The sequence below is a fragment of the Garra rufa genome, unplaced genomic scaffold (genome assembly GCF_049309525.1).
Source record: "Garra rufa unplaced genomic scaffold, GarRuf1.0 hap1_unplaced_027, whole genome shotgun sequence".
Lineage (NCBI taxonomy): Eukaryota > Metazoa > Chordata > Actinopteri > Cypriniformes > Cyprinidae > Garra > Garra rufa.
In genome coordinates, this window is record NW_027394302.1 from 61,210 (window position 1) to 73,701 (window position 12,492).

At 35.9% G+C, this 12,492-nt stretch overlaps 1 protein-coding gene across 1 annotated transcript in view; it reads right to left on the bottom strand.

The window, feature by feature from the left end:
• Positions 1-6: 6 nt before the first annotated feature.
• Positions 7-12,492, bottom strand: part of LOC141315382 (rho guanine nucleotide exchange factor TIAM2-like) — a gene marked incomplete at its 3' end in the record, with an annotated part of 38,870 nt that continues 26,384 nt past the window's right edge. The window contains exons 4-10 of the mRNA XM_073832710.1: positions 10,567-11,041; positions 10,285-10,454; positions 7,484-7,708; positions 5,288-5,473; positions 3,943-4,089; positions 3,205-3,249; positions 7-111 (exon numbers count right to left, since the gene is read on the bottom strand). Of these exons, the coding sequence (XP_073688811.1) occupies positions 7-111; positions 3,205-3,249; positions 3,943-4,089; positions 5,288-5,473; positions 7,484-7,708; positions 10,285-10,454; positions 10,567-11,041 (1,353 nt within the window). The remainder of the gene's footprint in view (positions 112-3,204; positions 3,250-3,942; positions 4,090-5,287; positions 5,474-7,483; positions 7,709-10,284; positions 10,455-10,566; positions 11,042-12,492) is intronic.

The following is a 12,492-nucleotide window of genomic DNA, read 5'->3' on the forward strand; positions in this document are numbered from 1 at the left end:
GGTAAACCCGAGCTTTGTCCAGTGGAAAATGTCTGTAAATACAAAGTAACATACCTCAAAACTACAAGGAGGAATAGTATTTAGATGCCCTTCACCTTCAGTGTCAAAGACCTGAAACAATAAGAAAAAATCAAATCACTGCAGTATCATAAATCATAAATCTTCGTCATAAAACGAAACAGAGCCATGGTTCCAAACACTGCAGCAGACAAACTATCATTTAGTTTCTAAATACAACTTCAGCCAAGCAAGTTTCCTGTAGTGAATCTATTTTGATCTTAAACAAAAACTTCAAGACTTTACTGGAAGTAAAGAACACTATACTGGTTAGTAGGATGAACAGTCATGCTGAATGTTTAATGTAGGACTTTTAATTTCTAATTTATATTTTTGTGTAGTCTTCTTATGACAGATTGCTTGTGATTGCTCATCTGTAAGTCTTTATTATGGCCATGGATGGTCAGCTCCAGGGGCCCCAAATATTTTTAGATTTTTCCCTAAGGTTCACTTATGATGTTAATTTTTCCTCATCTTTTTTCTTCCTCTACTTGAGTCTTAGAAACAGACTAGATGTTTTTTCTTGATTTGCCTCTAAGACTTCTATGCAAACAACCTCTTTGCATGTGAAATGAGACACTTTTCTAAAACTTTTCACATCAAAGCATAATGCAAATAAACAAAATGATGCACAGACAAATTGTCTATTCACACCAAGAGCAAAATTAATATCTATCAAGCTGAAGTAACAGAAAAATCAAAAAGACAGTAAATAAAGATCATAAACTGTGTAGTTTTATGGAATTTGTATGCCAATTATATACTGTATGCATGAACATGAGTTCACATTACATTGTTCATCATTTTTTTTTATCTTTCTACAGCCCTACTTTTTATATTTTTATACAAATTGGAAAAGATGAAAATGTAAAAATCTTGATGGAGTAAATTCATGTAGTTCAGTATGAATATGAGAACAGAAAGAAGAGAACAGAGGATAAACTGGGAAAAACACAAGCCAAAAATCTAGACAGAGAAGAGTTTAATTTCTTACAATACACACTTTTAAATTGTAATGTTTTTAAAGAATGCTCAGAGGCTGCATTTATTTGATTAAAATATAGTAAAAACAGCACTGCTGGGCTATGTAAAATTATTTATAATGTATTATAACTTATTTTAAAGTAATTATTTTAATATATATATTTTTAATTCATTTGGTGCTCATGAAGCATTATAATTATCAATGTTAAAACAGATATATATTAACAGATTTTATTCAAACCACACAACATATTCTTTGATCAATAGAAAGAACAGCATTTATTTCAAATAATCTTACGAAGAAACTGTAAGTGTTAACTGCACTGAAGGGCCTAGTGACTAGTGACTGTGAACCCAAATTTAGAGGCTAAATGGGATTACTGTCAAAGATGAACTGATGATTTGCTTCTTTGTGAAAGCAAGACCAAACCTAGGCTTCAAAGACTGATTGATGTTCTCAAAACTCAGTGAGACAAAGAGGGGAAAAGAGACAAAAAAGACACTTTGACTTACCACAGTGTCTTTAGCAAAAGGTTGGCCTGTTTAATATTTAGCAACTAGCATAGGGCTCTTATACCAACCATCTGTGTGTCGCTGCGGGGTAGAGTACAGCAGGCTGCAATTTACCACATATGGCTTTTAATAATTCATAATACATTTCTCTCTCTCTCTGTCTCCACACCTCTGCCTTCTGTGGTGTGAAATGAAATTGGGGCTCGTTAGCCAAGCTGGCTGGATCTCCCATTACATGACACATGTCAGGGAGGGACAGGGACTTCATGTCAGTGATTGGAGACTTTTTAACCTTTCGCTTACTTAAGATACTACTGGAATTACTTAGTAACAGCAATGAACAATTGAAATGTTTTATTAAGGACGAAAATTTGTCCCATGGAATTATTTTTGTGACCATTTTTAAAAAAAATAAGAACAAGTACTTTATTTAAATTATTATTTCTTATACTACTATATTATACTACTTTGTAATTATTTTAACATATATGCCTAGTATAAAATATTATGAAAAAATGTTATAATATAAAACTAATAAAAGTATTTATTATGGGACCTTTTGCCATCACATCTGGAGCATTTTATAAGAATCAGTGACATTTTTTTGCACAGACTCCTAGTTAATATTTGGCCCTTGGTTCTTTATGCATGAGAATGTGCATTCATGGGACAAGATAGGACAACAAGGACAATCACTTAAGAACAGGCTTATGAACTATCATGCCATCTACTGTCTACATAGACAGCTGACTTCTGACTAACTAACCTAACTGCATATGAACATAAGTCATTTGGAGACACATTTTTTTAGTGGTGAAACATTTTTTTCCATATAAATAATGTCCAGGAAAAGCACAGACCAAAAAAAAAAAAAAATCACTTTCTTTTGGCACAGTAAGCCAAGCAAGCTAAATTTTTAAGATAGTTTCCCAGAAGCTATTGACCTTAGGGAAGGTCAGCACCATATGTAGAAATGTACCAAGTGATTATTGGGAACAAAACTGATAGTTTGAAGAGGAAGTTCTTTTCTTCTGACAACATTATAGTGGTGTGAATAAAATCTGTTAAAAAATTTAAGTCTTAATTATAATTAAATAATTTTACATAAATTCCATCAAGGTATTTACAAATAAAAACATATAAAGGTACATTCTATCAGTTTAGTTCACCAATGTACTGCATTTTTTTATTCACTTATTTTATATTTATATATGAGAAGGGCATATGCGATTCTGCAAACTAAAATTCATGCCTTAAAGTGTTTTCTAAGTATGCAGCTTACAATTTATAAAAACTGCATGTAATTATAGCTGTAATAATTTCTGTAAATACATCTGTAATTACACTGTTGGCCCTACCCTTTCCTATTAACCGACACTTAAACCTAACCACACCACCAAATATGTCCCTAACCTTAACTGTGTCCCAACTCAATAGCAGCAAATGCTCAACATGAACACAATAGGTACACTGTACCTAACTTATATTTTTCTTGACTTAAGTACATTGTAGTTAGACAACATTAGGTGGGACCGTTTTTTGGAATATAGCTTGTGTGCAGGTCAACAGATGGTCATATTTAAGAAGCGTTTTTATTTCTACAAGGAGTCATGCTATACTAACTATGGTCTAAAAACTAATATCCCTTACCTGAGGAAGACCACTGTAAGAACAGCAGCTCAAATCAATGAAATCCTTTCGACAGGGACAAAATAAAGAAGACAAAATGAGGAATTTTATTTTTTTTTTATACAGACTAAGATGATTTACTGGGTGGTAAAGTAGTGCAGCAAACTCAACAAAATAAGCATTAGTGACTTACTTCGCTGCCACTTCTTATTCCAAACAACACAAAGAACAGTAATTTTAGAGGAAGTCTCTCTGCAACAACCTGGTGTTAAATGCCTTGCTCAAGGGCACGGTCATGACAGAAAATCTATAAAATTCTCAGACTCATGGGTTAACCCTCTTTAGATTTAAACAAACAGCCCAGTGCAGTTCCTTAACTGCTAATTCACCACTATTATTAGCACAGTACATTAACATCTCAACAGGGAGGAAACATCATCAGCTTCATCAATGTCTCAAGGCTTTACACTTGGTAACCAGATATGAAACTCTACATCTGAAAATAGCCCTCTTATTATCTTGGGGCACTTCTGAGAAAGGAGAACGAACAACATTTTTAATCCTGCCAGCTCTGTAATTACTACCTTTAGAGAGTCTTTATTTATCAAAGTCCTGTTATTTGCACCTGTGGGAGGAATTTCCCACCACGCATGAGTTTCAAAACATAAAAAGGTAGAAAAATTGATATGCAAATACACTTTCCAAGCACTTGTGTTATGACACAAAGTCACGACTGTTCAGACAGAGTGGGTGTAGTACCTGAGAAACAGAAGGCTTTTTTTCATGACTTCGCTTGGTAAGAGTATCCAGGCCCTTGAGGGAGGACAAGACCCCTTTCTTAATGCGACCTCGGTGGGACAGAGACAGACAACGCTTTCGCATTGTGGCTTCATCTCTGGAACAGATCTGCACGACAACAAAGAGATTGGCTATACTGGTAACTAGGCAAGTATTCCATTTTTGGAAATGAAATGTTTCAAATTAAGTGTAGGAAATGGCTTCCTATTATAGTAATTTAAGGAGAGAGTCATTGGAAATACAGCACAACCATTAGGTTTCAAAACTAAAAATCAAACTCATTTTCTTTGAAGAAATTATTTTTTTATAATAATATATACAGTAAACCTGTCAGAATGATTTTAACTTCATTTAAAAAAATGAGTATAATAGCTGAATTCCCTTGAAACGACTAGACTCCCTCTTTTTGATTGATGGATCAGGGCTGTGGGCAGAGTTGTTGTTACCATAGAAATGAGAATCGTGCCAAAAGAGCTCTGCAGCAACCACCTGTTTTCATGAAGCATGGCGAGTGACAGTTAAAGGATTAGTTGACTTAACAGATAATATGTAGGATGATTTTGATGTTGAAGACGAAAACGAGATGGGAGTTTTTCAACATACCCTAACTGTATTGACCCGTATTACACAGACTCCGCATGCGCATTGCAGAGACGAGACAAGACGAGCATTTGAGGTTAAAAAGTAAATAAATTGTCAATTTGTTTAGAAAATAACCAATCGTTTCACTAGATAAGACCCTTCTTCCTCGGCTGGGATCTTTTAAAGTCCTTTGAAGCTGCGTTTAAACGGCATTTTAGAAGTTCAAACTTGGGGGCACCATACATAACCATTACATGGAGAGACATCCTGAAATGTTTTCCTCAAAAAAAACAATTTCTTTACGACTGGAGAAAGAAAGGCATCTTTGATGACAATGGGGTGAGTACATTATCTGTTAATTTTTGTTCTGGAAGTGAACTAATCCTTTAAGTCAGTCTCTCTAAACTCTCAACCAACTTATACATTACATGTGAACATTTTGCAATATAACAACTAATACATTGTAATTCAACCTTATTTTAATATAATAAATCTCTATTATTGAACTGTATTAAATTATACAATTGTTTTGATTCCATTACAGAATTTGCAACACTGCATGGGATGAGTAGTTTTTTTTTTTCGCTTTTGTTAAGTTGTGATTCAACTCATTAATGCTTTGAGATCCACATTAAGAAAATAAATGAAAAATATTTCTGGAACCACTTAAAAAGTGGGTTTTCACTGATGTGTTCTGCAAAAGCTTTTGATCAGGGTTACTAACCAGTGCATGGAAGGAGGAAACAGAGAAGATTCCTAAACGGGCTAGTGCAGCTTTGGTCGGGCGGCTGGCAGTGGCTAGCAGGCTCTTGGGGTTGGGTAGCTCGCCACCTTGCAAACTGGCCAGATAGCAGCGCATTCGGAAAAGGTCCATGTTGAAGCGCTCAAGATTCTGTTCCCACTGTTGGATCTGTCCACAAATTTAAAAAAAAGGGGTTGGTAAGAAAGGGCATCTCATCCACTAGGTGACAAACTACTCCTTTCCACAAAGATCATTTGTGATATATGGTGGCAGAAGCAGCATGAGTAAAGGATCTAAAGGGAGGACATAAAGGGAGTTTTTTCTCCAATCTCTAATTGCCATTATTATATGTAATAAAAACATAGGGGAAACCACTGGCTTTACTTCTCTGCTCTTCTGACAAAACAGATGAGGAAGGGAAAAATAACTTGCCATTAGTCATTAGTCATAGTCATGTCATTAGTCACAGCTCTATGAACAATATCAGTTTGCCGACGAAACTTTATAACACTCTAGTCTCACATAGCTTGGCATCTTAATAATCACTATTTGTCTGGTCAACACTACAGACAGGAACCACCCACTTAAACATGAAGAGATTGTTTGATTGAAATGTAATGTGACCAACCAGAGTCTTTTTTGTTGTAATGTTGCATTTTGAGGCTGTGCTTAATAAAAGCCTGTCTACAATAATGATGGGGTTTGCTTTTTTTTTAATGGGGAAAGCTATTATTGTACATTCTTTACTTATTTTTATAAGCGATAGATAAATGACAACAATGGATAAAAAATATTAACATTGCATTGACTTTGCTTTGGGCATTGTTTGTATGCTTTGGTTTGGGCTTTCAGCATCATTCATACCACTGCCAATGAGTTTAGAGACACTGTGTATTTAAAGTTTCTTGGTTTTTGCTTTATTAAATCCAACCAACTCAACCTCACACCATTTAAAACAAGTAAAATGAGGCTGAACAGACACTGCACTGTTAACTCATGGGAATCTTACCCTAGCCCAGGAGTGGCTTTCAGAAGTTTGATACTGGATACCGACATACTCCCATTACTACAAAAAGAGAGGCATTCATTGTAGTATATAGCCTATCAGGAACACACCAGCTTGTCTGAGTCTTTGGAGCTTATTTGAGAAATTTGTTCTAATTGTGTCCCAGGAAATTTGATCCAGTATCAACCTGTGTTGATTAGGGGGGAAAAAATGTAAAACAATGTTTACTTTTTTTTTTTTAAAGATTTATTTTTGGCGTTTTTGCCTTTATTATGATAGGACAGATCAGAATTGACAGGAAACATAGTGGGAGAGAGATAGGGGCGGGATCGGGAAAGGTCCTCAAGCCGGGATTCGAACACGGGACGCCCGGAGCGCAACGGCGCTATATGTCGACGCGCTGCCCACAAGGCTATTGGTGCCGACAAAACAATGTTTACTTTTGATTGCTTAATTTTTCATTGTGGTTTTAAATGTGCAGTCCTACACATTTATCTTTAAATTGTTTCTCTGACCATTTCCCTGTTTCTATAAAAGGTATATGTTTAATAGTCTTAAACGCAATTATAATTCAGTTAGGGAGGAAGGGTGAAGGGGGGTCAGTGGAGACTTCAAACTGCCCAGCTGGCACTGATTTGTGGAGACAGGACTTCAAAGTTGCCCAGTTTCTCAGATAATACTAACCTTTTCCCCTTTACCAAATCTCTTATCCAGCGACTGGCACCCCTCTAACTCCCCCTTTTGACCTCTGCATCAGCTCCAGAGGTTCCCATGAAGCATTAACTTGATTGGTATCAGGCAGTGGGAAAACTACTAATACCATTGGTCAAATAAAGCTATGTGGGTCATGCAACCTCTAAAGCGGTATGTGGCGGTAAGATTAACATGCCTTCTGTTAACATGACAAAGCCCTCAACGATTTATCCCAATGTTTCAGACAAAATGGAAAGCTTAGTACATTCTCAACCTTGTCAATACATACACATCACACATACTACAAAGCCCCAAACATAACGACTTAGTTAAAGCACTAAACTTCAAATGTTTGCAGACGCACCTTTATTGTCTTTAAGAAATTCAGTCTTTATCTCACTCTGCTCAGTCAACTTTGATTTACACATTAATTACTAATTAAGTAAAACACAGTGTGACTGAAAAAACTTGTTGCTTACCTGGTTTTCAATAGCCTTTCTGTTTTTGGGGTCACCAACGATGGACAACTGCAGTTCTGCCATTTTCCTCATCTTGCTGTCCATGTCGATCTTCTGGAGAAGACCACGGATCTGTACATGTAACAAATGCAGTGTGTCCTCCTTTCCGTAGCGTTTCGCCAATAAAGATGCACTAGCCGAATGAATGGCAGTTACCCAGTTTTCTAGGTCAGTCTGGTTGGAGGTCTAGAGTGGAAAACAACATACAATTAAGGAAATATTACCTTTTATACATAGAACTTTTAAGTAAGTAAACAAAGACTCTTTGAGTGTACTATTAATTTTTTTTTTTTTACGCTTGATATCATAAGGTCATCAATATTAGTAGAAACATTATTGACAGGTGTGTGCAGTGTCTGACACACTGTACTAATCTGCATTTGGAATAAACAGATAGTCTGGTTGACTAAGCCAAAAATTGTTGCAATTTTATTGGCTTTAGAACATAAAAATGTCAGTGCTTACACTGAGAAAAAGGTAAGAAAATTCTATATCCATCCTAAATAAATACATACACACAAACATACATAACTTCATGTTTTCTGGACCCGTAATTTTTCCCACAAGCAAGTGGCTATTACTCAGTGGCCTGACACTAGACAGGACAGTTGACTCTATACTGGAATCTAGGGCTGCAACTAATGATTATTTTGATAATCGATTAGTTCGCCGATTAATTTTTCGATTAATCGATTCGTTGGCTTAAAAATTCCAATTATTTATTTATTTTTTAAATCACACTATTCCACATTCTGAATGCTATGAAAACACAGTGCTTAACAATTTACAACAATTCACCTGTTGTAATAAAGAGAAAGGACAAATATCTGAAGAAAAACACACTAACAAGCATAAAATACAGTGTTTCTGCTATTTATTCTGCCGTGGCGGTGTTAAGTGTCCCACCAACAGCAGCGAGCGCAAGAGTTCCGCATTCAAATGCACGCAGTAAGCTGAAGCTGGCCCAAAGCCCCAGCTAAAGTAATTAGGCCTACCATGAATGTGGAGGGGAAAAGTAAGGAGATATTTATATTATTTATTAATAAACTAGTATTTTCTGAGTGCATCTTTATGGATTAGGCCTATAGCTAATCAAAGAGTTTTGTTTTCGATTTCAATTATTTCGTTTTGTAGTGAAGTTATAATTTAAAGTAAATTTATTACTCTTACATTTATGAGCAAAAATGAAGTTTCACATAGCACTTGCACCTCCATGTACTGCAAAGCTTTCACTCTCTGCACAAACTACTGGATATGCGCCTATTAGTAGCCTACACATTTATCTAGGTTAAACGATTAAACTAATATTGTGATATGCTTAATTTTTTATTTTTTATTTTTTTTTTATATCTAAGGATTTTAATGTAAATCGTGATGATTTGAGAAAACTGATCTATCTGCCGCCGGCCGCTTTGTCGTTACTTTAAAAAACAAAAACTTGAATTTCACAAATAAAACATGTTCCAAATATATTTCTAAATTAACTTTATAAACTAAAGAAACAAAAATAAATGTAATTACTTTGCTATTAAAAACAGCAGCTGTGCAATGGGGAAGAGAAAGAGAACTCGGCCAGTAATTCTGATGAGCTGTAGTGGTTGTAGGAATTTTTGCAACGAATGTTTGTTTAATAGCCTATTTAACACTTATTTAGGCTACTTTCTTATTTAAATGTATTATTTCGTTGATTTTAGTGTTTTGTAGACTGCTTGTTCACTGACTGAAATTGCAAAACACGCACGTTCGTGAATAATGTTTGAGCCTCATTTATTTATATATAAAACACCGCACCACCGGCGGTGGTTAAAATCTGCCACCGTCACAGCCCTACTGTTCATACCCTCCATAAATACGCGCACTACATGTTGTATTTAAATCTAAATTTAACATTCAACGACAGATGTTTCAGCACAATGAATGTTTTTGCGCTGAGTTGAGTTATTAATTGTCTCCCTTTCTGTGTTCTGTGTTCCGGCTGTCTGACACGCTCATTCAGTAAAGATTTAAACTTACAGACTGCCAGAATGGATTTTTAAATGGAAAATCTCGAGTGAATTTGTGACATTTACAGATAAGGATATGACCGCAAACTGAAAGTTTTCATGCTGAGGACGCAAACGGATCTCAAAGCGCCTCACAGGGCAAGCCATCACTCTATTTGTTTTAAATAAGGAATTCTCCTGTTTTGAGCAGCTTGGATCACGTAACTCTCCTGCAGCATCTCAGTCTGTTTCCTCCACTATTTTTTAGATGCATTTTGTTTATAGAAATGCGTCATTCAGTGCTGTTATTTGACGTGATCCTCTGAAGTTGTAAGTGCACTGTGGGCGGACCCGATTCATCGATAATGAGAATCGTTGTCGACAAATTTCATTATCGATAATAATCGATTTTATCGATTAGTTGTTGCCCTACTGGAATCTCACTTCATGGTTAAACAATCAAACAAAAACACACTATTCCCGAGTTGCAAACAATATAAAAATTAAATGTTAAACAATTTGTTAAAACAATTTAAAGTATCAGTGATTTTATCATACAAATTAAACTACACAAAATTATATGGTTTAACATGTTATATGGTTATATGGAGTATGAAATGTGAGAAGAAACGACACTCTCGCATCACAGAAACGTACACTATGCACATAAACAAAGGTATGTCTTAGCTATAATATATGCAGCTTCTGTGCAGCTTCCATTCTGCTTATGCTTTCAGTGTTTAGCGGCCATTCGTTTGTAAGATAAGGTTTTTAACTGACCTGAAAAAGGTAGACATCACCATAGGCATTACTGAGGCAGAAAACATTCTCTTTCTTGGGGTGCTCAGGAACTGCCTGGACTACACCATCCTCTGCTAACAAGGCATAGCATGGAGATTCTGGCTCTGAAGAGGCTTTTCCATAGGTCTCATAGAACAGCATTGTGCAGCCTGCAAGAAAAAAAAAATAATTTGGTCATCACTAGTCACTTTGCCATGGTGTTTCCTTACTACACAAAGGTGAGTGGCACTGTAAATCACAGAGCAATCATGGCACACTTACCCTTTAGAGTGACCCAGAATTGTTTCCATTTTCGACGGCCCACTAGCTCTAATTTGCGGTCTTTGTGGACAGTAAGCAAGGGCTTAAAGGAGAGCCATCCAGCCCGCCTAACTAGACCCTTTTCTTTCTCAAACAGCAAGTCCAGCTGCTCTAGACACCTGAGGATTTCTTGACTCTCCATTTCCTCTGAGGAGCTCTCACGCCAATCTTCTTGTTCACCTTCTGCTTGAGGCCGACCAGTCTTTAACTCCCTCATGAAGTTCTTGTAGATGTTTTGCCGCAAAACATCAGTACCCAAATGAAGGGCACCGGCAGAGCCGCTACGGGTATTCAGTGACAAAGAGTGAGAGCGGGATTGAGGCATGCCGTTGGGGACAGTTAGAAAGCTGGAGACCTGAGAGGGAGAACTGGTATCAGCGGTGAGGCCATCCACTCCACTATCAAAGCAATCGACAGACTCATTATATCTTGGCTCCTGCAACAACAGCAGAGGAGAAATATTGTAAGACTGTGGTTATTATTTTTGGCAAAATGTGTTTACGTAGGACCATCAAAATTTATATTTTTAAAATCACTATGATAAATTCACCCACATTGCAAATTTTTGTTTTAGACAGAGGCCATTTAAAATATGAATGATTTCAGATAGTTTCAAATATTACTCATACCATGTGTCTTACTGGTTATTGATTTTTATACCCAGGTCAATAGCATAAACGTTATGCAACAAATGTTATGCAACAAATGTTATACTTTGATACTTTGGGTCAGAGACTTCAGCAACAATAACGCCTTAGCAACAACCAGTAATAAGAAACCTACAACAAAATAACAAAAGTCAGTTATCACTGGTATATGACAGTAAGTGCAGGTTCAAATCTACACCATGGAAAATGAATCATGGAAAATTAAAGCCATGGGCACACCTCTTTACTCCATTCCTCATTCACCATGAATTTATGTTCATTAAAGGAGTGTCATTTTAATCTCATTAAAAGCATCAATTCCCTTCTGCTTGTAGTGAGGAGTGCACTTCAAACTTCAAAAGAAATCTGAGCAGGAGGGTCCTTCTTGAGCATCTTTCTTCAAAGTCTACACATCTCCAGCAGCTGACACTAATTACACAAGAGTTCAGATGTGCCAACAACACTCTGTGCAAAACTACAGCTGATGTCTGGCATTCAGTGGATATTTATGAAAGAAAGAATGTCAACATTTTTAAGAAATTCAATATTTCTTAACAATAATTTCAAAAGTTACATTTTTAAGTTGGCATTGCCACATGATTATGGATATCCATGTTAAAGCTGTCTAGTGATCCAGGAAGCTCTTACATTAGCAGGTATCTAGCAGTCTGATAGTGTATATCTTAGCAAACTTTCCAGGTCATTAATGGAAGAGTGTGTAAACTTTTTTTTATTTACAAACTAAAACTCCCTATCTTTCATTCCTATAATATATTTACATCAGTGTAATGAATACTGTATGTAAAATGTCCTGTTTTAGCCCATGTAACAGTAATTGGTATAAAAGGACATGATTTCCAAGATTTTTTTACTAAACATTTTTTTACACTGAATATAATTCATATAATGATCATCATGACTAGGGTGAAAAAAAAATCACAAAGCCATTTTTAACAAGGTAGGGGTTCCTCTAAAGTCAAGAAGTAAAGAAGTAAAGAAAATATAACTAAAACCATGCAGTTTTCTTGTATGGTAAGGCAAGTCAGGAACACCTGACATCAAATAACCTCACACAGAGAGGAAAAATGTAGCACATTCTTTGTTAAAGACTTTATTATTATGCTTTAAATGAAAATCTGATCACTGGTTTCATGCAGCGTTCAAAATTACAGTTATAGGTAACTATAAAAGGTATGTTCTGGATCTCAGCAGTCTACAATAAAAAAAACTGTTTGATAAT